This window comes from Thunnus maccoyii, chromosome 16 (assembly GCF_910596095.1).
Source record: "Thunnus maccoyii chromosome 16, fThuMac1.1, whole genome shotgun sequence".
In the NCBI taxonomy this organism is placed as follows: Eukaryota; Metazoa; Chordata; class Actinopteri; order Scombriformes; family Scombridae; genus Thunnus; species Thunnus maccoyii.
Genome location: NC_056548.1, coordinates 21,144,162 through 21,169,393, shown reverse-complemented (window position 1 = coordinate 21,169,393; position 25,232 = coordinate 21,144,162). Strand labels below are relative to the sequence as shown.

Below are 25,232 nucleotides of genomic sequence, written 5' to 3'. Positions count from 1 at the left end.
CTACACGTCAGCTGTAGTGATGTGCACACATAGCACACTCCTTCCTAGTTGTATGAGGAAATGCAGAGAAGACAGACAAGTTCGTCCTGTCATTCTTTTATGACTGATTCATCGTGAATATGCATGTTTTGTTTTTTTCTTGTAGGTTTCTTTTTAAAAATAAGAATTAGTGCCACTTAGTCACTTGCAGGCAAACTCACCTATTGACACTCAACTGTTACGCAGTCATTTCCTTATGTTTATTAGGCTTAAATTGTTTTGTTATATAAGGGGAACATTTCAACTGGCAGTTGGCCTTGAAAGAATCAAAGGTGTCATATCGTGTGTGAGACACAACAACAATTTATGCCGTTGTTCCATATAAAATCCCCAGCCAATATCCTTGGGCTAATCAGATAAAACTACAAAAATATCACAATCATACACATGAACACTTAATACACTCCATAACAGCTCTAAAGTTGAGTCAGCTATCAAAGGCATAATTTGATGACCCCCCTCCGCCCCGGCCCCCAGCCTTCATCAGCAAGACATAAACAACTTCTGTCAAAACGTCTTTGCTTACTACCCTTTGAGGGCATCTCATAAATTTATTTTGAGGCTTATTTAGAAGATTGAGTGATGCAGATGATATGTAACGTTGCATTTCAAGTAAGGACACATTCACTGTTAATACTACATTCCCCCCCACACATAGTGATAGCTGTCTGCCCTGTAGAGGGAGCAATGCCATTACTTTCTGACCGACAGGACTGCAGAGATGGGAGACTCGCATGGGAACCTGTTTTCTTTTCTTTTTATCTTCAGTCACAAGGCTTTCCTGCTCATGTCACAGCTTGGGGCAAGTTGGTTAAACTGAGATGTGGGTGATAATGAATAAATTGAATTGCTCAATTGTTGGTCCTTATCTCTATGTGCACCTACACTAAAACATTCATTGGCTGGCATCCTCTGCTCAACGTGCCCCCGAGGGTTTTGATGCTAGTTAATGGTAGTTCATTCTCACGCTCGAAAGGTCTCTGTCATGAGACCACACGCAGAAAAACCAATAAGTGTGCAAGATAACTGGAAAACTGAAAGTGGTTTATTTAAAAGAAAAAAAAAGGATAAGAATACTCATAACTGTTCTCACTTCCTATACTGTACAAAGAAACACCAAACATTACATATCTTACAGATGATTGAATTATCTTTCAGCTCAAAATAAACTCAGCGTTACAACAAAGTCTGTTTTAGCTATGAAATACATGTATTCTTGGAAGAAAAATATGCATCCAAGACTCCTGAATGAAGAGAAAACTGAAGCAATGAACATGTCCATGAGGTGACTGGACCCACTAGACAGCTGTGCCTCTCTCCAAGTTTTGTTTGATCTCTGCTGTGTATTTGCCGTAGAAGCGCTCCGCCTTCTTGTTGAACTTGGCGTTCCTCTCGTTGATGTAGTCGATGTCTGCGTCGTCATTGTAAGCCCTGCGTCGGCTGTACTTGGACCGCTTCTCGATTCTGACAATCGCAAATAAAAGCAGCTTAGTGAAGGTTTTGTAAACCAATATGGCCACTATCCATGGCATATCCAATAACAATAATTGGCTGCAGGCAATAATTTGGGGCCGTGCATTTACATTTGGCAAGGAGAGTGGCAATGGAAAACGTAACGTACTCATACATACACACACACACACACACACCCACTCACATACTCAGAGGAAAATACTGTCAATTTGTGAGCTCCTAGTCTTGATTCAATGTGTCTTCAAAGCATTGTTGTGCGTCATACCCTGGCAGCTGAACTCTTGTCTAATGCCCCACAGTCGCATCTCTAACACAAGCCTTAGACTGTCTCAAATATAGCTCGGCTCAGGGAAAGACCAGGCTAATCAAAGGTGAAAGGGACTTCTGTAGCAAAGACAAAAACTTAACAAGGACAAGTAGAAGAACTAAACGGTTTGAAGCAGCTTTAAGTTAAATATGAGACACCAAAGGTACCGTTTGATCTTTTGTTACATGATTTTACTGGCCTCTCGTGGTTTTCATAAAGGTTTGCCAAACCATCTACCAACACCCACTGACCAAAATACATATCGAGGTTCCTTGTGGTGACATGAGATATCAAACAGATGAAAGGTCATGCACATAGACTGCTATGGTCTGCCCAGGAGCCGTGTGCTGACAAGGACCCTGGTAAACATGTTTAAAATAGTCCAGTTGGGTAAGTTGGCCTCCTCCCATCTAAGTATCACCCCATGCAGATAGTAATGAGCTGCCTGCTATCAGCCACTTGCATCAGGATTTCCACTCCGGGGCTGATTTCATCAGATAGGCCCTGGTTCACACAAAACATCCCCCTCATCCAAATTGGCAAAGAGATCACAAACTCAGTCCTTCCACACAATTTATTACGATTGAAATAGTCTCACATCATCGAGAACTATCTCCAGATTAAGTTTGTGGTGTACCAGTGCCGGAAAAGGTCTGACTGAACCCACCGTCATGCTGAGATGGATGGAAAAATAATTTGGCTGTTTTAATTGAATAAATCAATCACAATCAGCAAGGTTGAGCCTTGATAGAGCTGAGCTCACCAGTGATTCTGTTTGATAGTGATGAAGGGACAAAATGCTATTGAGGACCTTTTTACAAGTAGCTAATGGCTGACTTATGTAGGGATCAATATTTTCTCAAAGTTATCAATTATTTAGCGTTTAGCTTATTAGCTAGTTAAGAGAAAACTGCAGGGATAGAAGGGAAAGCAATAGTCAGTCAGTACGTTGCTTTATCTTAGTTGTTATCTCAGTCTACACGCAGTGATTTTGAGACTGAGATGATATTAATGGAGGGTCAGGAAGGGATATGGCATATCTGTCTGTTTTTGAGTATGACTTACTGTTTCTCGACATCTTCCACCATGCGGTCAATGCCCTCCTTTGTAGGGACATGGGTGCCGTGGATCAGGCTATTGGACGTGGGGTGGAAGTCCTCACCGCTGTGGAACCCCAGCAAAGGAAATTAGAAATACATTATCACAGATAATCACCATTTTAACATACTTGAACTGGCTTTTCTATCCCATCATTGTAATTACAGTCATCCTGATGAAAGAAGATGATGCGACTTCAGGGCAAAATGTGTCGGTGCATCCTTCACGGTTCTGCAAGCCTTTAAGGGTAAAAAACATGCAGGCCCTGAACTCTACTTCGACCTTAGCGTGTATGCCTTGAATTTACATTTGAAAATCTTTAAATTATTATGGGGATGGGCATTTATGTCAGCACTAACCCCAGGGCAAATGATGGGGCACTATAGTTAACATATAGGAAATGCTTTGTGCACATGTGATGGGTGAATTCTAAGAGGATTACGCTGAGAAAATCCTTACAATTCATTTTACTTGACTAGAGATTTCACAGTTATGCTCTTAATAGTAGAGTTATCCTCATGTATCATTTTTATGGGCCTCTTAGTGGGAATGCACAAAAGTCTAGTATTGCCAGAGGACATTTCTTCCCATTTTGAGCTGTCTGGAGAGAGCATCAAGGACACAGATGCAGTACTGTCACAGCAAAGAAAAGATGGGACGGACTTAACTCACCATTCTTCTCTCTGTCTCTCGTAGCCCTCCATGTCTGGTCTGATCTGCTTGGTGAGCCTCTGGTATTGTCTGAATTGGGCCTCAGCATAACCTGCGGCCCATTGTGTGAGTGTGTGTGAGTGAGGCACAGAGAGAGAGAGAAAGAAAGAAAATTTGAGTGAGTTATAATTACCGGAACAAACAGCAAGCAGGCACGAGGCTCAGCAACACAACCTGCGGCTGGTTAAGAAGGGACGAGGAGGCAACTCTCCTCCTCCCTTCCTCTATTGAAGCCCCTCTGGTGATAATTTTCTCCCCAGAGGTTTTAATTCAGACGAGGTTTTGATGCAACAGATGGCAGCCATATTTAGGAGACAGAACAAGCCCCTTTTTTAGTAGATTAAATTGGGAGCAGTTTGAGAGGATTAATAACCCAAGGGGTCCTTACATGCAACCAGTGTTGCTGTGTACACTATGTATAATTTAGGTGGAGCCATTTTTAGTGGCAACACTGTGTGATAAGGAAGTGGAAAGACTTTTTAAACAAACATGCTACAGCACAGCAGAAAAGAATCACGGTGTACCACTTGTTTCCTCAACAGTAAACTGTATTAAATTACTATTTACTAAATGAATAGACTGAGGTTCTACGGCGTGACGGGGGGGTTTACCCATGCCTAAAATAGAGCAGCCCTGATCCAATTGCTATGTGCTTCCAGGTTACTTCCTGACGTGACTATAAACGCTTGCAAAAGGATTCCAAAGTCAATACAATCAGTAAGTGACAACCACTTCAGTGTGTTAAACAACCTTGATCATATTAGGTGTGATAGAGAGAGAAACATGATTTCCTATAATCGATAAAGAAATGTGTAATCAGCTTAGATTCCTTTTTAAAAACTTTAAGCTAAATAAGCATGCTGTCTTTAGATCTTACTTTTGAGCTTAACTGCTTCACACAGTTGTTTATTTGTCAGTTGAAATATAGAGCTTGTGACAGCATGTGTTGCTGGGTGATCAAAAGATGGCATCCACATGGTTCCACCCACCTACCTCAATACAAGTTGTTTGGAAAGTCACACACAGCATTTGAGGGAGGAAAGTAGCTTGCAACTTTGATAACGAGTTCCAGTACAGCACCGCCTCTTCTTATCTATATATAATCTCTAGAATACATCAAACCACATTGGAAATTTGACAAAACATCTCCAAGCAAAAGAGGTGAATTGTAAATTTCAGACAGCTTACAAATCATATGTTAAGCTGTAAGTATACAGTAGACAAGAAATAAGCTAGAATATTCAAGGGGCAAAACGGACAGTTAACCAGGATAAGGGTGGTACTGTGGTAGCCTTTCAACTATCCCACACCTAGATGCTGCCAGATAACAACAGAAAAACTCCAGTTCTATGTATGAGTATGTGTGTAGCCTTCTAATGGGCTTTGCTATTGGTTTACCCTACGAGGCTCTGTCTTGGCACCTGAGAAAGACCTCTATGCTCACCGCCCAACCAGAACATAGCTACCACACAGCACCCTCCCAGTATAAAGCCCCAGCGCACTTGCTGCTCGTCTCCCTTTGAAACTCAACAAACAAACAACTGAGGTCAGCTGGGCTTGTGGTTAGAGGGCTACGCACATACTCGTTGAACTGGAGTTGCATCCAGGCAACTACTATTTTTATGTCATGCATACTCCACCCTCTAACAGGCTTCGCTATTGGTTAAAACCTAAGGCTAAGGCCGTTAGGGATGAGATGTACTCCCAGCTGGGCCTGAACTGACACTAGTCCAAACCCAGCCACAACCAAGAAACAGCAGCCGCCTGACAGCTGCCTGAGGGCCTTGCACCGGACTGCAAAAAGCCAGTAACAAGCTGGACGCTTACCAAAACACCTCAGCCTACTCCAGACGAGGTCCCCCCCAGACAGTGCAACAAGCATTGAATGAAACATTGAATCACCTGTCATGTCCCTGAGATCTGTCTGCATAAAGGTCAAAGTGGAAGACCAGGAAGCAGCCAAACAGATGTCCTCCACTGAGGACACTGGCGCCATAGAGGATACGATGCCCCTGGTGGAGTGCGTCCTCATACCCACCGGGGGTGGGCAACCAACCACCTAATAACTTCTGTAGTCGGACTTCCTGAAAGCTGCCGTGCGCATGCTCTGCTGTTTTGTGAGGTGTGAGGTGTGAAGACGCTCCTCCTCCCAACGGTGTGAGGAGGGAGGAGAAAGCCCTCAGGTGAATAAACCTATACCTGCAGCCATGGCGGGACATTGTTGTCCTGGCTTGAATGCAGCCAAAACTGTGCAAACCAGTGCTGGAGGTTTCTCATATGCAGCAGCCCCAGGTGCACCACCAGGTGAGCTGCTGACATCATCCCGAGGAGGACAAACAAACAACTGGGTAGACTTAAGGCCCCTTTACACTGTGTGATTTTGGGCTGCCTGAGACTAAAGTTGACCATCATGAGAGAAACATGGTAAAATCTTTGGCTGTCAATCCAAAACGGTGGTCCTAGATCGCACTGTGAGACACTTCCACTGACCAATGACCAATTTGGAGGTTTGGCAACCAAAGACAACCTGAGGCAAAACCCTGAAAGTGTCATAAATTTAAGACCAAATTCTCTGACTGCTGCTATGACGTCTACAAATAAACCAGATATAATAAATCAGAATACGACATGAAATGTTACACTGTCCAGTGTGACATCTCCTAAATGCAGTTTTTAAAAATAAAGTTTAGGGAGAAAACACACTCCTCAATTCATACATCCATGGCACACAAAAAACAAAATGAATTTGTGTGACTTATCTGCATTTTCAAAACATCAGATCAGCAGATGGATGATGCAAGCTGATGACGTGTCTCTGCTTTCATATACTGTTTTCTATTAACGTTTTATTGCTACACTTCACCATGGACACAATCTGACAGTCTCAAATTGATATCATACAGTCTGACACAGATTGTGACCAAGATTTTACCATCCGTTGCACTACTACTGGAGACCCTTCCACCAACCTGCAAATCCTGTGTCTGGGTTCTTCTTCTTCTTCTTTCTCTCCCACCGCTCTGCATCGTCAGCAGTGATCTCCAGCAGTTTCACTCTGTCATAGTCCTCACCTTTGGAAGCACAATCCTGAAAGACAAGTATTGATATTTCATTAATGCAAAGCAGGAAAAAACATGTTGCTTTGGAGATTTACTGTATATGAAAATTATTCACTTAAAATCTTTGGTGTGATATTTCAGAGTAAAGTTTTCCCAGTTTGAAGTCTGTGGCAACATTTACAATTTACTGGTGGATGTTTTCCATTCTCCAAGAGCACCCTGTATGGAGCACGATGTTAGGACATTATGCTCCTACTGCACTTTGCTTTGGTCAGTCAGCTCAGTTTAACTCACTCAAAACATCTCTATCTACAGTACAGGGTTTCCCATACATTCATTTATTTATTTGTGGCAGCCTGCCACAATAAAACTTTGCCTGCCACAAATTGATTTTCTATTTCTGGAGCTGCACCACGCTGACATAATCCCAAACAGACACAGACACACCTGCTCTGGTTTGTTCTCCCCCCGCTGCACACAAACAGCCTCCTCTGAACTTTTACCCTACAGTCACATCACACCATCTACACTTGAGAGGCACTATTTCCACATGAACACTTAAAGATAGATTGTGTGTCTACATTCCTTTGTAAAGCGCTGACCATAGACTGTAATAACAAGTTCCCCACCTTCTACCACCACAAACACAACCTGATTCTGTGGGAAACACTGCAATAACCATTCAAAAGTTTGGACACAGTTTCCCATTAACTTGAATGAGAAAGTGTGTCCAAACTTTTGACTGGTACTGTATATATCATGCTGAATATGTGAAGCTTCACGGAGCTTATGGGTACTATACTTACATACTTAAGAGACTGAAATACCTTTTTCTTTTGATCTTCAGCAAGCTCCCACTCCAGCCGGGCTTTCTTAGCCTCCCAATTAGTGGGGAGTTTCAGTCTCTTGTCCTCCTCCACAACCTCCTGGTGATTGAGCTTACGTGCTTCATTCTGTGGAGGAAAATATCTGATGACTTGACTAGGAAGTGAAAATGAATATGTCTTAAACTGACACTGTTTACATAAACAGTGCTTCTCGTGTTCAATTTGTTTGTCACACTTGTGTGTCAGGTGATGTCAGTCAAGTTTACCACCTACACACAACCAAACAGCTGTAAAATGCAATGTTAGTTAAATAACTCACCCGTTTGAAATGTAACTCTCGAAATTTTCGTAGCCTCGCTTCTCTTTTCTGGGACGCAACACTTTCTGTCGCCTCCTCCTCGGTGGCTGTAACGTTAGTAGACTCCTGCAAATTACACCATTACCGTTAACTTTGTGTAAATACTCAATTGAAAAGGACTGCTTTGTGGCCGACTGTTGTCTATTACAGACTAGTTATCTGAAACTATCAAACAATCGGAGAGCGAAGGGAAAAGATGTTCCGTTATTAGTAGCATTAGCTTAGCACCACAGCACGAGACTGTAAACAACAAGTGTGGAGCACGAACACATCCTCCTCCCGCATAATGACAAATTGTTCTCAAAGGAATTATATTAACCGACTATGATCTGCCAAAACATCGAATAAACTGGGTAATTTGACATTAAAATGAAGAAACTACTAACCTCACTACAGGACGCCATTCTTCTTCTTCTTCTTCCGCTCCTTCGTCTTCTTCGTCGTCTTTGTTTTCTTCTTCTTTGAGTTTTAATGGCGGTTGGCAAACCAGCTTAAAGTTGCATTACCGCCACCTACTGGACTGGAGTGTGAAACAGTAGCTCGGCAGGGGAAAAAAACTTAAACTCTCTCTATTATTCCTGTAACTCTTAAGTAATTAATCAGAAGATCACGTACTTTCCATAATGTCTTTCCTAGCAGATTCCCCAATGTAATATTGTGTTTTTCACCATTTAATACTGATGCTAATTCCCTTCTTTCTTCAATATAGCTGTTTCAATCTATCAGTACGTCTGACAGTTTCAGGTTTATTACAGTGTGTACATACTCCAGTAGGATGCTTGCCTATTCTATAGAGTATTTGATTTAAACCTGTATGTCCTGTTCTCAAACGGGTAATAACTATCTCTTCCCTTTGGCTCTTGCCCTGTATTCCACCAACGCTAACATATTTTTGAGCACTGCAAAGATGTCTTCCTGTGTCAAGTGCCAAGTTTTGCAAATATAATCCTTAATGATAGTTTTAACCTGACTTTTTAGCTAATATGTCTTCCATCTCATTTCCTTCCACCCCCACATGAGCAGGAACCTAAAGGAAGGAGACATCCCATCCCCTGTAATGTAGCCTGAGTAGTACATGAAAGATTTCATACACAATAATCTGCCTACATGACAACTTTCCAGACTTAATGCTTGAAAGCGCTGATAAGCTATCAGAGGCAATTACGACACTTCTTCCACCCACTGTAAAGCTGACAATGTTCCAAGTAATTCAGCTGTGTAAACTGAAAGATGGTCTGATGCTCTCTTTTTCACTGCTATTTCACAATGTAGGATGAGGAATCCAGCACCTGTTTGCCAAGTTTCCGGTTCTTTTGAACTGTAAATATAAATATCTTATGTTGGCCTTGATCTTTATAGTTTTGTACTGTTATCAACTTTGGTAACAGTTTAAGTTTATTTTTCAATTTTTGCTGCAGACTTGTATCTATACATGGCATAATGAATCTCCAAGAATGTATGGCTGATGATGGAACAGTGGGGCTCATTTTGAGATTACATAGACCTGCATTTTGCGCCTTAGCATTCCCCATCCAACCAAAACTGAAAAATCCAGACTTATTATGCTCCCAACACTCCTGCAAAATGGCCTTTGTAGGGTTTGATCTACTGCGTCCTTGCAAATTAACCCAATATTGCCAACATAGGCTTGACCCTCCTAATTTGCAGAGGCATTTCCCCCATTTCAGCTTGCATTGCAGAACAGGACGCCATTGTTGTACTACACAGCAGAAGTCTGACGTTGTACCAGATATTACAAAATGGATAAATGGTTATGTTGAATTATATTGTTAGAAAATATACACATATATACAGTACATAAATGTTATGAATAGATTTAATTGGTTGTTTAACACAATTTTCTGCTAAATGGATTTAAATTACACAACAAAAAACACTGATCCTTCATCACTATGAACATGTTTTTTCTCTAATTTGGATGAGTTATCCTTTATTTTAAGAAAAATGAGTGAAAAATACATTTCAAAAGCATCTGAATGATGTGAACTTTATTTCTTCATCATGAAATAAATCTTTTATTTTGACCTCCTAAAGACAAAACACATGCATCTTACCCATGTAATATCTATACCTCCAAGTTATTTACTGCAGAGCTATTCACAACATAACATCATAGTATTTTTATGACCTTGTGTACAGTACGAATTTCTTATGATTTACTCGAAGAATGTGCAGGAGCAGATGATCTAATGCCCTGTAAGAGCTGGGGAAAATAGCTGTAACACTGCATGAAAAAGGGACTTGACAACAAAGAAGCTACATGTATAAATTATAGAAGGATAGACTTCATTTTGAAATATGTGTCAGCTTTTTTCAGTCACTTACAGAACAACTCAAGGCACCTACTATATTAGTACCAAAGAGGACAACAATCCTTTATTGACCCATGTCATAAAAATAGATGAACTCAAAGAGCTGGAGGCTTGTACTCGTTGAACAGATTGTGTTTTGTTATTTACCACATCTCTTGTAGATGTTCTTTATCTTTTTTTAAGGAAGTTTTCCAGCAGGGGATATTGAACAGGAACTGAGGTTTTGACAGTCTTATTCTATTTGACAACCCAGCTGCAGATTTGTGTCATCAGAGCCAAGTTATTAGACATAAAAACAATGACAAATCTGATATATCAACATGTCAGCCTCATAATAATGTGCTGTAATGTTGCATCAGTTGTGTATATGTTAGATCTTTTTTTATCGCGGCACTCATGGCAAAAATAATCTCCAGGCAGCTTGAGTTTTACAATAATGTCTTTGTATATAATTTTAAACTAGGCCGTTTTGCTGCCTTTTGAAGTTTAAATAAGAAAAATTTTGAATTCAAAGAATACTGCCAAACTAATGGAAACTGGCACGATGCACACAGACAGCAATTATGAATATGACTGGAGGTTATACAGTGAGAGGCATGAAAGATCAACCATAAAGTCATCAGTGTGCCACACAGAGAGTCTGTTTAGACTCCCCTAAACTCAATTGTTATGGTTGTTTTTGCTGTAGAGAAATGGAATCTCAAACTTCTTACCATAGCAACTTATTTTTACCCACGAAAAACAAAAGTATCAATCAGGGCCTTGGAACATAACCTTGGACCTCCAAATATGATTCTATGATCTGATCAGAAGACAAAAGTAAACACTTTCAAGAGCCATTTGAGCATGTTTGACTTGCCAAAATGGATGTGCTCTCTGTTTGATTGCATTATACTAATAGAGCTCTTTTGGAGGATGTAATTAAATGGAGTTTATAGTCTTAGATTAAAGCATCCTCTAGATCACAGGCAATGTTAATGAAGTGATGCATTTTCACTGGAAACCAGATGGGAGAACATCACAACAGAACAAAACATCATTGGCTACATTAATGGGCAGGACTCTACTATTGCCATGCAAAAGAGAAAAGTAACCAGAAAAAAAAGAGAATGAAGCAAAATAGCTTCTCCTCTGTACTTAATTTAAATTTATAATGGCAGTGTGCAGAACAGTTGCAAAACAACAGGAAAAGAGAGGGTGGTGTATATGACTTTCAAATTTCCAGACATCGATACAAAATGAGTGTGAGAGTTTACAGTTTATGGGTGTTGTCCTTCATCACTATCTGTTAATTTATTTGAAACGTACACACACATTTTTTTTTTTTTTTTTTTTTTTTTTTTTTTTACAGTTTTCAAGCATTTTCATATGTTAGCTGAACTCCCCTCAGGGTGTCGTCACTCACCTCCTCAGAAGCTAAAACATGTTTTGCTTTCAGTCCACGGAGAATAACCAGAAATGGACAAAAAGCTTAACAAAACTCTCAAACTCATGTAACAATTGTACCTTCATGTTTAATGTTCATGTCATGTATAAACCCAATGTACAGCAGCTCTCAATTTAGCAACATTTAAATAATTAAACGGTGTTTGGGGACACATAAACTACATTATAGTTGACATTAATCAGGAAAGAGAATACAACACTTGCGCAATGTAGGAACAATATGCACAATATGGTTTAAGCAAAGGAAAAAGAGTCTTTTTTTGTTTCTGTGCCACTGCTTGACATGAGTTGACAACAGCTTCATAAGTAACAGTAGAGATTGGATTGATCTAAATTTGAAATCCAAACTGGCTTTGTGACAGGCAGCGTGAGGGTCTCAGCAATGCTGTCACTGCCATTTAAGGGATACTGAACTTTAGTGCAGTATGACATGGATCTCACATGTGTTGGGGGAGGCCACCCAAAAATGCTGAACAACCACTCCTCAATATTAACTTTTCCAGTCAGGCAAATCAGGCCTGAAATAGAGTAACATTATATCTGCAAATAAATTGCACTTTAGGGGCGCATTTATAAATACAGAACAGACCTCATGGTCCTTCATAACCGTCTCCCATTAATCAAACTGGACATGATATTAGTTCACTTTTTGACATGCTGTGAATGAGATACTATATGTTTTTATACACACAGAAATACATGTGACTGGTGCTGTTATCTTGCTCTTAATAAGAGTTTCTCTAGATAGCACATGGGGGGCTGGGCCTCTTGCTGCGCAAGCAGCTGCTTCACATCTGGAACTTAATATAAACATCATGGCCAATAAAATCATTCCATTTCCTTAATTACTATTCCTGTCATTTCCGCACTAAATGAAAAGTTATTAATTCAGGGCCAACACAAACATGCTTCTCCAATACGAGGAGCTACTCCTGAAGCGTCGCCACCCTGACTACAGGCCGCTGTCACTGGACTGGAACCACAAGCTCCTGCCTCGCTCTGCCAGTGTGAGTTTGTGTGGATGTGTATGTGTGAGTGTGTGTATGTATAGGGAACAGGGGCCAAGGCACTGCAGACATGAATGGAACACAAGATGGCGTCTTGTTTTCCATCTCATCCAAATGTTCCCACTGGTGCCAGGATAATCATGACAGGCACAACCAGCCTTGTTTCATCTTTCTCCTTTCTCCGCCCCTCCACACTCCTCTTGTTCTTTAGCTCTGCCACCTTTTTATCCACCTCATTTATACTACTCTTGCCTTTCATCCATTCTCTCTTTTATCCATGCTTCCCGATTCTATTTATTCATATCAGATAGCATGCTTGTTAACATAACATATAAGGTGATGATAAGACCTTGGAGAGAGAGCATGTGTCTGCAATGCTGCCAAAATAATTACAAATACTTACTGCAGCGATACATATTCTACTTTATGTGAGAAATTGCAATCTCTCACACAGTCATATGTCAACAAGCAAATTTTCAAACTATTCCTCACATCACCTCATTATCAGCCATCCATAGCACTGAAAATGCATCCCATTGATTTCAGAACTGCTGCTGCTAAACATATCCAAAGGGCATGCATGAATGGGGTGAATACAGAACTATTTGGACGGCAGTCCCTATAAAATGCCTCACACCAAATGCATCTTTGTGTCAGCACAAATGCCAGTGTATGTGTGTCTTTCTCGAGCTCGACTCACCAATTAACTTCTTTCCCCGAAGGCAAAAGAATGCTAACATCATATATATCATGACATATATGATTTGACACAGTGCTAGCCGTTCTGATTCGCACTGAAGCCATTCACAGGCCAAGAGAGGAAGAGGATTTGGTAAGCGACACATATACTTACACAAAAGATGCATGTATGCACTCAAATACCACCAGTTTTGTAGTCAATGCTTTTGCTCCACCGCACACAATTAAAGTCCCAATTAAAGGCCATTATGGGTTTTCCACTAGCAGCAACCACAGGGAGAGCAGCTCCACGGCCCGTACATTGCGGGCACACAGATGTCTCCTGTGTTGTCATCCAAAGGAACTCAGAATGATCCACAAACTTTATGATCATAATTACTGATCAAAATTAAAGTGCAGCAAAAATATAAACTCAGAGGACTGCAATAAAAAAAAAGTTTGAGCGATTCCGGTAAGTGGGGCCAAATGGGACTATCAGAGGGAAGTGTTTGTGAGATGTTCATCCTGAGAAGGAAAAAACACTGAAGTGATGACAAGGAGTGGCTGAAGCCACTTTCTCCTGCAACCCATTACACTCTAAATTACCACAAGAGGGAGGCATTTCCCTGATGTTTTACCAGAAATGACAGTCGTATTAAACCTCAGTGAGAATATTAAATAAAAATGCCACATTTTCATGCCTATTCCTACTTATGCAATTGTGTCTCTGTTTCCCACAGCCACAATCACCAATAGATTTGAGTTCTCACCACAGATGAAAGCAGTGGGCTCCATATCTGCTGTGAAGCATCTATTCACCACCATACCCACACACAAGTTCAACACGAGTGTCTCCCCTTGAGCGGGGCCCAGAAGTGTCATGGGTTTCCGCTTCTGAGTTCCCATCCTCTTACCCAGTGACCTTAATGAGAGAGTAAAGTTCTCACTTGGCCAAACAATACGCTGTTGTAGAGGGCTGTGATAAGAGGTGGCCAGCGAACAGCCTCTGGACATGCAGCTGTGTAGGCCAACAGTCTTCCCTATCTGTCCCTGGCTTGACACGCAAAATCAGTTGCCCGATCAAATAACTTTACAAAGGCACACACACACACACACGTGTCAAAATGCATGTGGGCGCAGAACACCACTCACACACAAATGTGAATCCCGTTCCCACCCAATTCTGGGCTCTGAGAACTAACAATCTGTTTAGGGCAAAAACTGCAGTTCCTTTCATGTTAAGTTGAAGGCGCCAATGATCTAATTCCAAATCTGATGATGAACAAACGAGTGCCAAATATCTAAAACAAGTGTCAACAACAACACCACTGTGAACTGCTAAATGAGCTCTTTCTTCATGGTCAGTATGGTTTATTCTCTGAACTATTTAGGGCTTAAAAAGATCTTTTATATTCATGAACCAACTTATTTTGTGAGGCAGAAAATTTTAATTTAGTCATTTTCAAGGTGGGGAGTATTTCCCCCCGGGAATAAAGTAGAACTTGTGATGCGAGAAATTATCAACACCTTGATACAGAAAAATCTGGAAAAAAGAATATATGCAGTTTGTACTTCAGTATTTTACACAATTTACAAGCATTTTCAAATAAACTTTACAATCATAAAAAAAGGTCCAATAAGTATTCATAGCATTATATACTGTTACATGTTACAATACATTTTAGCACATGCCCTATAACACAACGACACAGATCTGATACATGAAGGTAGACAAAGAAGACAAAGCAGATTTTTATAAAACTGTTGGCTTGTAGACCAGCAAACAAAAGCAGAGGAAGCGCTTACTGAACCAAAATCTATTAATTTCAAGGGAATTGCTGCAATTAAGAGTAGCACATGAATGCAACGTACATTTGCACAGTGCTTTTGTGCTCAGCTTTTTAAAAAGTGCTTTTACAACATAAACATACACACTATGCGGGTGCAGCAAGGTGGTAATGAAGACACATATCAACATATATATTGCACTGTATGTCCACAAACCATACAGCATGCCCACAATTTTCCCATTCCTCCCATAGCAACATTTCGTAACCACCTTACTCCGCCCACACTGCCAGCAGTCCTCTCCTTAAACCCTCAAACTATATCTGGGAGATTACAAAGGAAAAGAGAAATACATATATAATGCATAATAAATAGATGAATGAATGACAAATTAAACTGAAAACAGACAGAAAAACAATATTATATTCAAACCAGTGCTATGACAGCTCTTAAACAAATTCCTCTCATTGCCTTGTAAAGATTCATGTGCAACAACAACAGCAAAAAAGTTAAGAAACTAGCAATTATCACTTCAATTATTTGAACCTCAGAAGTCTACACAGATTGTATAGTGAATGGGCAGGCAGATGGTCATCAGAGCATTTACAAGCAGGCAACCAAATAAAGAATAACTAGAAATACCGCCTCATGGTTGTATGCCTCTGCCAACCAGTCAAGTTGCAGTTTACATCCATGTCTGTCCAGGCTCATATAATATTTATATTGAAGACTTTGAAGGAAGTTAATGAAAGGTCTTAAGTGTATTTTTTGGTGAAATGGAAGTTTTCACTATATTGACATGTATGATTCCAGTGAATAATTTCCAGCGAGAAACTTGCTGTCTTCACTTAGAGACTATTTTTACAGAGGAGTACAGAGGACTGATAGAGAGCTTCGTCACATGGTGCAACGATAATCACCTGAAGCTCAGATCAGCAAAAGAAATGAGCTTGTGGTGGACTACCAGAGGAACAGGAGGACCCCTGTGCTGGTTGTCATCCAGGGAGAGGAAGTACCTTAGGGGTCTAAATCGATAGAAAACTGGAGGTCATGGTGACCTTGACCTTTGACCTTAGACCATCAAAATCTAATCAGTTTATCCTTGAGTCCAAGTGGATATTTATGCCACATTTGAAGAAATTCCCTCAAGGCATTCCTGAGATATCGCGTTCAAGAGAATGGGACGGACGGATGGATGTACAGACCACCTGACAACATAATAAAAACACATAAAACACACCTCTGGCAACATTGTAAGGGATTTTGGATGATATACAGATGAAATGAGCTGAGGCTGTAAACTCAGTAGGCCTGCTGGTGGGCAGGTGAGATGATAAAGTGATGACTCAGAACTGGAGGCAGAATCAAACCATGACAACTAAATGCAATTAATGACAAAGACAATTGCTGCTGTTCAAATAGACTGAAAAAAATGTATTTTTAAAGTGTAAAAATTTCCAGTGTGGTATTGGCACCATTTGGTGTGTCAAGTTATAATGGAGTCTGTGGGTGACTTACAGTCATTAAAACCAGACGTGCACGTGGGAGCGCTGAACAGGACAGGGAAAACAATGACGGATATTCCAGAGTCAATGAACTGTCTCAGCCAGACAATCTGCAGTGATGTAGGGTTATGTGTGTGAATGAATGAGGTGTTTCCCCTAATGTGGGCTATAATCTGACCCTCTTGGGAGGAGCAGACAGAGTGCCGTGGAAAATATTCAGCACAAATTCAGACTAGAGGTCCTTTTTAAAATCTTGTGCAGGGAAAAAGAGAATTGCTGTCGACCGTGAAAAAACAAAAACACAGGAATGTAGAGAAAGAGTAAGAAGGAATATATGAAGAAATGAAGAGAAAAAAAAGGAAAGACGAGCATGAGGCAGAACAAGCTTGAGCTATGTGTAAACAGAGTATATAGAAACCAGATAGGGGCCAATCCTAAAGGTAATATACAGAGAGAATGTGTTTAGCAGAGTCCATTAAAGCCAAAAGCCTCTGAGGGAACGCTTCTAGCCAGACATGGGACTCTGATGGAGGTAGCCAAGACACTCTAACTCCAGGTTAGCCTCTCACTCTGAGTAATGGACCAGGGTGTTTTCAGACTCCCATGGCCCCTCACGGGGCCCGCTGAGCCCCTGTGATGAAGTTAGAGAGGCAGCAGGAGCGCTACGGCAGAGAGAGAATGAGCCGTGCCCGTCTCCTGTTGCTGTTGAATGTAATTTCGGATCATATTGCAGCGGAAGCCCAACTGACAGAGGAGGAATCTATCGAATTCAGCTCAGACATCACAATAATATTGAGTCTTGTTTATAAACACACATTCAGGATGCTTCGGGAGTATCATTCGTTTGAAAGCCCCAGCGCTGAGTGTAGAGCTTCAATGTCCTGACAGCAAAAACCTAAAAAAGGTGTTTGAAACTGTGTCAATTAAGAAGGCTGCTGTAAATTTGTAGTGGGCTAAGAAAAACTGGTATTTGTTAAGTAAGTTTGGTAGATGGATAGACTTTTCTGTAGCATCTCAGTTCAAGTTTAATGATTACTTAGTTAGTTAACTTGTTATTTGATTGATCAAATCTTTCATACATACTTTGGCAAAGGATTAGTTTTAATTTCAGTTGTAAATTTTATTTGTTACTAATGTATGATGCACAATTTTTGTTGCACCACATGTAATATGTATGTTTAGCGTTGCATTTGTGAAGAGTCTACAGCCATATTAGCAGCTCTGTGAGACTGTACTCAGGCACAGCTACGAGTTAAATGCTAAGGTTACTATGCTAATATGCTCATATTGACAAAGTTAACGTGCTCACAATGACAATGATAATATGCTGATATTTAGCAGTTTAGCAGTGTTTACTGTATTCACTATCTTAATTTAGTGTGTTAATGTTAGCTAATTAGCACTAAACACAAAGAAGTTATATAGTTAGCATGTTCACGTTAGCTAATCAGCACTAAACACAAATAAGTTATATAAAAATAATTATTATTTATTGATTAATAATTATAATTATTTAGTCATAAACCTAAGTCAATTAAAAATTTTTCCTGATCATGAAAAGTTGCGGGACCACCATGTAACTATCATTCATCCTGAGGGGAACATGGACTGTTGTTCATTTCACTCAAAACCACAAATGTGAACCTCATGGTGGCACTAGAGTAAAACTCATAACCAAAGTCATTAGGCTTCATCCTCTGGGCACCATGAATGTCTGTACAAAATTTCATAACGATTCTTCCAATAGATATTTCCATGTGGACCAAAATGGTGGACCGACTGGCGGACTGGCAGACTGGCATTGTCATCCATATAGCAATGCTAAAAACTGATCATTACTGGGTCTTTTTGGCTAAAAACAAGATCAATTAACCGCCACCTGACAAATCCTCCCCTTCCTTTCTTGTCATTCACTGTGCCCCCATGTCTTTTCCTCGGTGGTTAACCAATTCTTGGCTCACTCCTTCAGAGCGACGCCATTGCTATTATAATGCCATCATCGCTGCCTGCCAAGCCATAGCGAATGATGTCACTTCCACCCATGGTCATGGTGGTTTGGATTTGGCCACTGGTGCATGTGACAATTTGTGCTCTACTAGGAAGCCCTGAAGCTTCCACCATGGCAACCAGCCATGACATCCACACCCTCACCCAGTTTCACAGCAAGACACCCACTGATGTAGCTGAATGTTTTAATTTACCGGAGAGTGAATGTGAATTGTGTTCACTTTAATACTTCCATGTTAAATACCTACCCCCCTCTCTTCATCCCCGTCATCCTGTACATCGTCTCCACGCCTGTCATTTGGCCCATGACTTTGTAGTCGTGTTGTGAGGCGTAAAGGAGCTGGGCAGGGCGAGGCGCAGGCCCAGCGGTGGCTGATGTATGGCTTCTGGAGAGGAAACACAGCACAGGCGATGAGAGAATGTGAAAATGTACGCATGGCACGATGCCCGCTGGGCCCGACCCACTCTGCACTTTTTTTTTTAGAGGCAGCCTTTCTTCTCATGCCAGGTGGGCGGGGGATAAAAGAGGGCACTGCGGGGGTGGACACAGGCCAGGGATCAAACAGAAGAGAGGCAGTGAAGGGTGGTGTGGTGGTGGTGCAAGGAGTGTGAGGAGTGGTCAATTGACTGGATGGTTTTAATTCACATGAAATTAATTATTGCACAAATTGTGCATTTCCTCTGGCTTTTTTTTCTCCCCTCTGTTAGTGTTAATGAGGCTTCCACATCTCTGGTTTTGGAATATTACTGAGGCTATTAATGTCCCATTCATTGAAATGTTAGATGCTGTGTTTCATTTCCCTCTTTAATACCAGGAAAAATGACACACAACATTTAACTGAAAATAGATTCTGCACTGTTTACCCTGCAGAGGTTCAACTAAAAGACTTGAAAAACAGTTGCTAATGTGAGGTATTTATAGTTCCAGTCATGTTTAAAATTGCTACTCCATGTGCACTAGCAAAGCATATTCTATGAAATATACCACTCTTTTTGTCCACCATGACCAATGTCTGTAATTTGCCAGTCAACAGCGTCACTGTCCAAACTCTGATTCTGCATACTGTATTTGAGGTTGGGAATTTCACATACATATTGCACTAGTGATGTGACTCAGAGCAGGGGCAGATGCCTTTGTTGTCCCCACAGTGTCTCATTATCCCAGCCCTTCCAGCTCAGCCGTGTGGGTTCTCAGTGGGGAACCCCAGCCCAGAAGTGGTGGTGAGGATCGGACAAAAACCAACCACCACTCACAGGCTCCGGCCGGATGGGGAGGGAAGAAGACGACACTCATCATTTGGAGGTTTGGGTCTGATTGCTTCCCCTCGTGAGGGACTTAACTGTCCCTGCTGGGAATGCGGTCCCTTTTACACCCACGCCTAAAGACACAGACTAAGAGTGAGGTGTAGGAAGAGGGAGAGTAAAAATACAAAATATAATACAAAAATAAGTTGACACTGCAAAACTGGGAGGGTGGGCGGATGAATTTATTTTTCCATTTGTTTTTTTTGTGGGTAAATAGTTTTTGCTTGTTTGTTTTTTGTCTTGTTTTTGTTTTGTTTATGTCTGTGTGTGTCTTGTGCTCTGGTGTGGCTTTCTCCTTTTCTCATCCCTCTCTCATCTGACTTGCTATGTATGTATGCAGTTGTCATACTAATTTTAAATTTTTTACATCATTAATAACGTAAAAGGTTCAAGAGTTATCCATCTGAACATTGGGTGAGGAGATTGAGGTCACAACTTGTTATTTCTCAAACTGACAATGTTTTCATCACAATAAACGTTTAGTCATAGGAAATCTCTATAGATCTCCATCTGCACCTTCTGAATCCACTAAATATATATTGTCTACAATTGGCTCTCTTAATTATCTGTCTGAGTTGATTATTTTAGGGGACTCTAATCTAAATTGGTTTGATCGTTCCTCTTCAAATGATAAAAACTTAACTTAACTTATTACTGAACCTACCAGAGTTACTGAAACATCATCATCTCTGCTAGATTTGATGTTTGTTTCTCACCCAGATAGGATGATCAAGTCAGAGGTGCTTTCTGATCATTTTAACGACCATTCTGTTATTTGCTGAGTTTGGAAATTTAAAATCCCCCATCTTCCTCAAAGATACATAAGTATGAGGCAGTGTAAAAACATAAATATTGATGACTTTATTCAAGATGTTGCAATAGACTGGGGTAGGTTTCAGCTGATATGTTATGTTGAAGACTCATGGAATTTTCTTTGAGTGAAATTATTAAAGTTGTTCATAAGCATTCCCCTTGGAAAACAATGAAAGTTAAAGGTAGACATGTACCATGGATTAGTTCAGATTTGATGAGTCTTTTTAAACTTAGAGATAAAGCCTGGGCAAAATACCAAACAACTAGGGATCCAGCTGAGTGGGAAGCACACACACATTTATGAAATTTCTGTATGACAAAAACTAGGAATGCTAAGTCCAACTATTATAGAAATAGTCTTTCTCAAGATTTTCGTAACCCTAAACAGTTTTGGAACAGGATGAAAAGTATCTTCAGTCCCAGTAAAAGCTCTGTTGCACAGATCCATGTTAGTAATGAAGTTGTCCATGACCCTGCCATTATCTCAAAAGTTTTCAATCATTATTTTTCCTCTGTAGTTTTTACTCTTTTGTTTAATCTTACTTAAATCATCAAATTAGAAATTCAATTACCAGTAGCTCATTTTTTTCTAGATGTATTTTATCTACTGAAATTATGCAAGTTATTTCTGCCCTAAATGTTGGCTGTGCTCCTGGAGCTGATGGCTTAGAGGCTAAATCTATAATCTATAATCTTTCCCTATCTACTTATAAACTTCCATCTATTTGGAAATGTAGGAAAGTCACTCCACTTCATAAAGGTGGAGATCCACTATAGACTGATTTCTATTATTTGCACTACAACTAAAATGTTTGAGAAGTTACTTTTTAATCAATTACCACAGTATATTAATGATCTCAATATTTTATCCCCATTTCAGTCTGGTTTCTGGTCTAATTTTTCTACCACTACTGCCTTTGTAAAATTTACCAATGATGTATAGGTCAAGGTCAATTTACAGGTGCAATTTTTTATTGATTTAACCATCACAATCAATTGGGTTATTTAACTGTTGAAAGGGTGTACTTCAAGGATCCATTTTAGGACCTTTACTTTTCTCTATTTTAATTAATGATCTTCCAAAAATTTGCTCTCGTTGTTCTGTTCAGGTATATGCAGATGACACGGTTATATACACATCTGATTCCAATATAACTAAAATTCAAAGCTCTCTGCAATCAGAATTTTCTTTTGTTCAAAAATGTTTTTTTTTAAATAATCTCATATTAAACAAGCAGAAGTCTTGTAGTATGTGGTTTGGTACTAGTTATAATTTTAATAATTCATCTGCTGAGTTGGCTATTCATTTTACTGATGGGTCTCCACTTATTAAAGATGATATGTTTAAATACTTGGGACTTTGGATTGATTCTTTTCTTTTAGGCCTACTCTCCAAGTAAGAAAACAAACTGTCCAACAGCTTTTATCTCCAACACATCTTCAGTTTAAATGTAGTCTAAAATAATATTTGTAGATTTGTCCTGAGGTGTCCTTACCACACACATCATTGTCTCATGTACAACACACTGAACTGGCTACTACTTCACTCTAGGAGACATTTTCACCAGTTCCTTTTTGTTTTCAAATGCATTTACTTTAACTATCCTTTATATTTAAAACAGCTTTTAGTTCCATTCAGATCATCATATTCACTTAGATACACTCAACAACCTCTTTTAATTGTGCCTAGAATCTTTAAAGAAACTGGGAGACATGCTTTTAAGTTTAAAGCACCATCAGACTGGAATAATTTGCCTATCTCACTCAGATTGATTACTTCTTTCCATGACTTCAAAACTTCTTTGCTTGTTTATCTTACATCTACTTGTTCTTGTTCGTGATTTTATTTACCTTCATTTTTAGCTCATAAGTAGACTCAGTATTTTGACATAATGTTATTTGGTCTGTTCATTTATTTTATTTCTCGTTAATTTTTTGTACAGATGACACATGTAACAGATGTAGTGGATGTGGTTTAGGATGGTGGGAGAGCCCTTACGTGTATGTTGATTGTTTTGCATCATTGGATTATTTAATCTATTATCATTATTATTATGTATTTATTTATTTTTTGTTTCAATGTTTGTTCACTTTCATGTTTTGTGCCTGAGGACCCCCTTGAAAATGAGATGGTGCATCTCAAGGGGTTTATCCTCATATTAAATTTTGAAATAAAATAAAATAAAACAACATCAACAAGTCAGCATGAATATAATATATGAATGCACTCTTTAGAAAGGGATGTACATTAAATTGTAGGAATGAGTCATGAGAGTGACTGAGTACTCATTATGGTGAGAGAGGAATTTAGCTTTTTACATATTCTAATGATAAAAATATGTTGTTCAATTAAGTGAATTCCAAGATGCCTGAAAAAAAAAGAAACTCTTTAGTCTGAACATTTAAACATGCATGTTAAAAGTATTTCTGGGAATTACATGACAGAAATGTCAGTGTCTGTCAATGATCTAAACCAGACATTGTTTAGGGGATTTCTGAATGTACCTCTGAAATTCAACCATGTTTGAAAGCCGACCAAATTTCATAGAAAAATCCATGCGTTGGAATACATAATCAATGTAATTTTTGTCTTACTCTGCTATGTTGTGCATATACCCTCCCTGCCTGCTTGCCCTCCCCCTCATTTACAGTTGAATGCAATTTCTTTATTGGCTCCGTCGTTCCTATTCTGAAGCAGCGGGGCCTTGCCAGTCGTCGTGGTTACTATAAAAACTAATCATTTCAATTTCCTTGTATCTTATTTCATTCATTTACTTTAATCACAGTCTATGGGAGGCGCCAATGTTTCCCCATGAGTGGCGTCTGCTAAAGAGAGCAGAAATTTAGAGCGGGACTTTTTAGCTGGCACTCGGGCAGAGACATCCATACTACTGTATTTAATGACCGCGCTGGAGTTCAAGCGATTAGAGCTCATCTTAGAAGATCTCCATGCCCTTTTGATCTTTGAATCCTGCAAATGAAGTCAGGGGGAGAGACAGAGACGAATCACCTGCGGTTTTGGAAATCATTTAGAACGGACTGGCTTTCCAAACTGATAGGGTTTGAAAAAGCCTTGATCTCGACTCTTGATTCCCTATCTCTCTCTTTATGCAGTGTGTGTGGCGTGAAACGGAGAAAGAGAAAAGTGGCTTGAGTTTCCTTGAGGACCAATGGAAGCGAATTCTTTAAAACTGAAAAAAAAACCCCAAAACAATGTACGCATGAGGCCAGCAGCATGTGTATGATTGTGATCGCTGAACTGCCTGGCACTGTGGCAGTCTCGGGCCAGTGAAGAATTATGGCCTTCGTCTGCTCCATTAATTAACAGCCATTCAGACAGGAAACCAGAGCCAGCACTCCAGTCCGCTTTCATGTCTCATCCCATTTGCCTGCAGAAACCTCATTTTTCATTATTTACTGTATCACTTCCAGACTGATGATCATCAATATTGTGTAAATGTAGGAGGGGGGAAATCTTTTTGGAAAAGGTTTGAAGTGCATAATAGTTTGCTGTTGAAATATTAGCTTTCGGTACGTGTTGTTAGTGAAACCCTCAGTGGGCTGTCACAGCGTGACATTAAAAAGGCGGCCTTGTACAGCCACATGTCCAGGCGTAACAATAATGAACCTCAGGGACTTTGAGAGCGGGAGGAAAGTGGACGCAAGTGTTTTATGATCTGGCAGCGCCGCGGACAAAGCAAATAATCGCCAGACACAGAGGAGCAGGTAGTTTCACTTAACCTCTGCTCAGAGCTGAGCGTCAACTTAACTGGAAGCACATGGCTGCAGAGCACATTAGATACAAGGAGAGAAACAGAGAGAGACTGATTATTCCTATTAACTGACCCACCGATTAAAGATCCTTCACGGTACTGAGGTGTAAGAGAGCAACCAACCTAATGACACTGTTATTCCGCAGTAGCTGGGCATTCTCTGTTATATACAAGCCTACTGTAGACAGTTACTCAAGTTACTCAGGCCACACAGCAAGCGGTAACACACAAAAGACTTGAGGAAGTCACAACTCTGGTTGGTGTACCTGCATGGTCAAATGGAGGAGAGAGCTTACATCTCGTGGACTGTGGTCTGCTGCTTACTGGATGTCTGTGGCCTGTGGCTTTGTCTCGCTCCCATTAGTGTGTTCGGTGTTGTTCACATTCCGACTGGCCCTACGGTAAATGCTCCTTATCGGTCGGCCACTCCTGAGGGCACCGCAGCCACAGAAACCCCTGAGAGGGTGTAGGATGGATGAAGTGTGTACATGAGGGCAAGTAAGAGAAAGTGTCTGTTCGAGCATCCTTGTGAGTGAACATACTGTACATTTAAGTGTGCATGTATCAAGACATACATGATGATATTGTGTATGTGTGTGACTGTTTGAATGCTGAAGGGTCAGGCCCTGCGGCAGTGACCATCCATCTCGCAGGCATGGGGCTGCCTGCCGCACTGCCCAGGTTAACTTCTCTGGCCAAGCGCCA

At 40.3% G+C, this 25,232-nt stretch overlaps 1 protein-coding gene across 1 annotated transcript; it reads right to left on the bottom strand.

Annotated features, from left to right (window-relative positions):
- Nucleotides 1-1,066: 1,066 nt before the first annotated feature.
- On the bottom strand, nucleotides 1,067-8,320 carry syf2 (SYF2 pre-mRNA-splicing factor). Its single transcript, XM_042389231.1, has 7 exons — nucleotides 8,259-8,320; nucleotides 7,834-7,938; nucleotides 7,515-7,640; nucleotides 6,598-6,715; nucleotides 3,590-3,680; nucleotides 2,885-2,983; nucleotides 1,067-1,503 (listed from the first exon to the last, which is right to left on the bottom strand). The coding sequence occupies exons 1-7, from the start codon at nucleotides 8,274-8,276 to the stop codon at nucleotides 1,338-1,340; spliced, it is 723 nt and encodes a 240-aa protein (XP_042245165.1). The 5' UTR covers nucleotides 8,277-8,320; the 3' UTR covers nucleotides 1,067-1,337.
- Nucleotides 8,321-25,232: the final 16,912 nt, after the last annotated feature.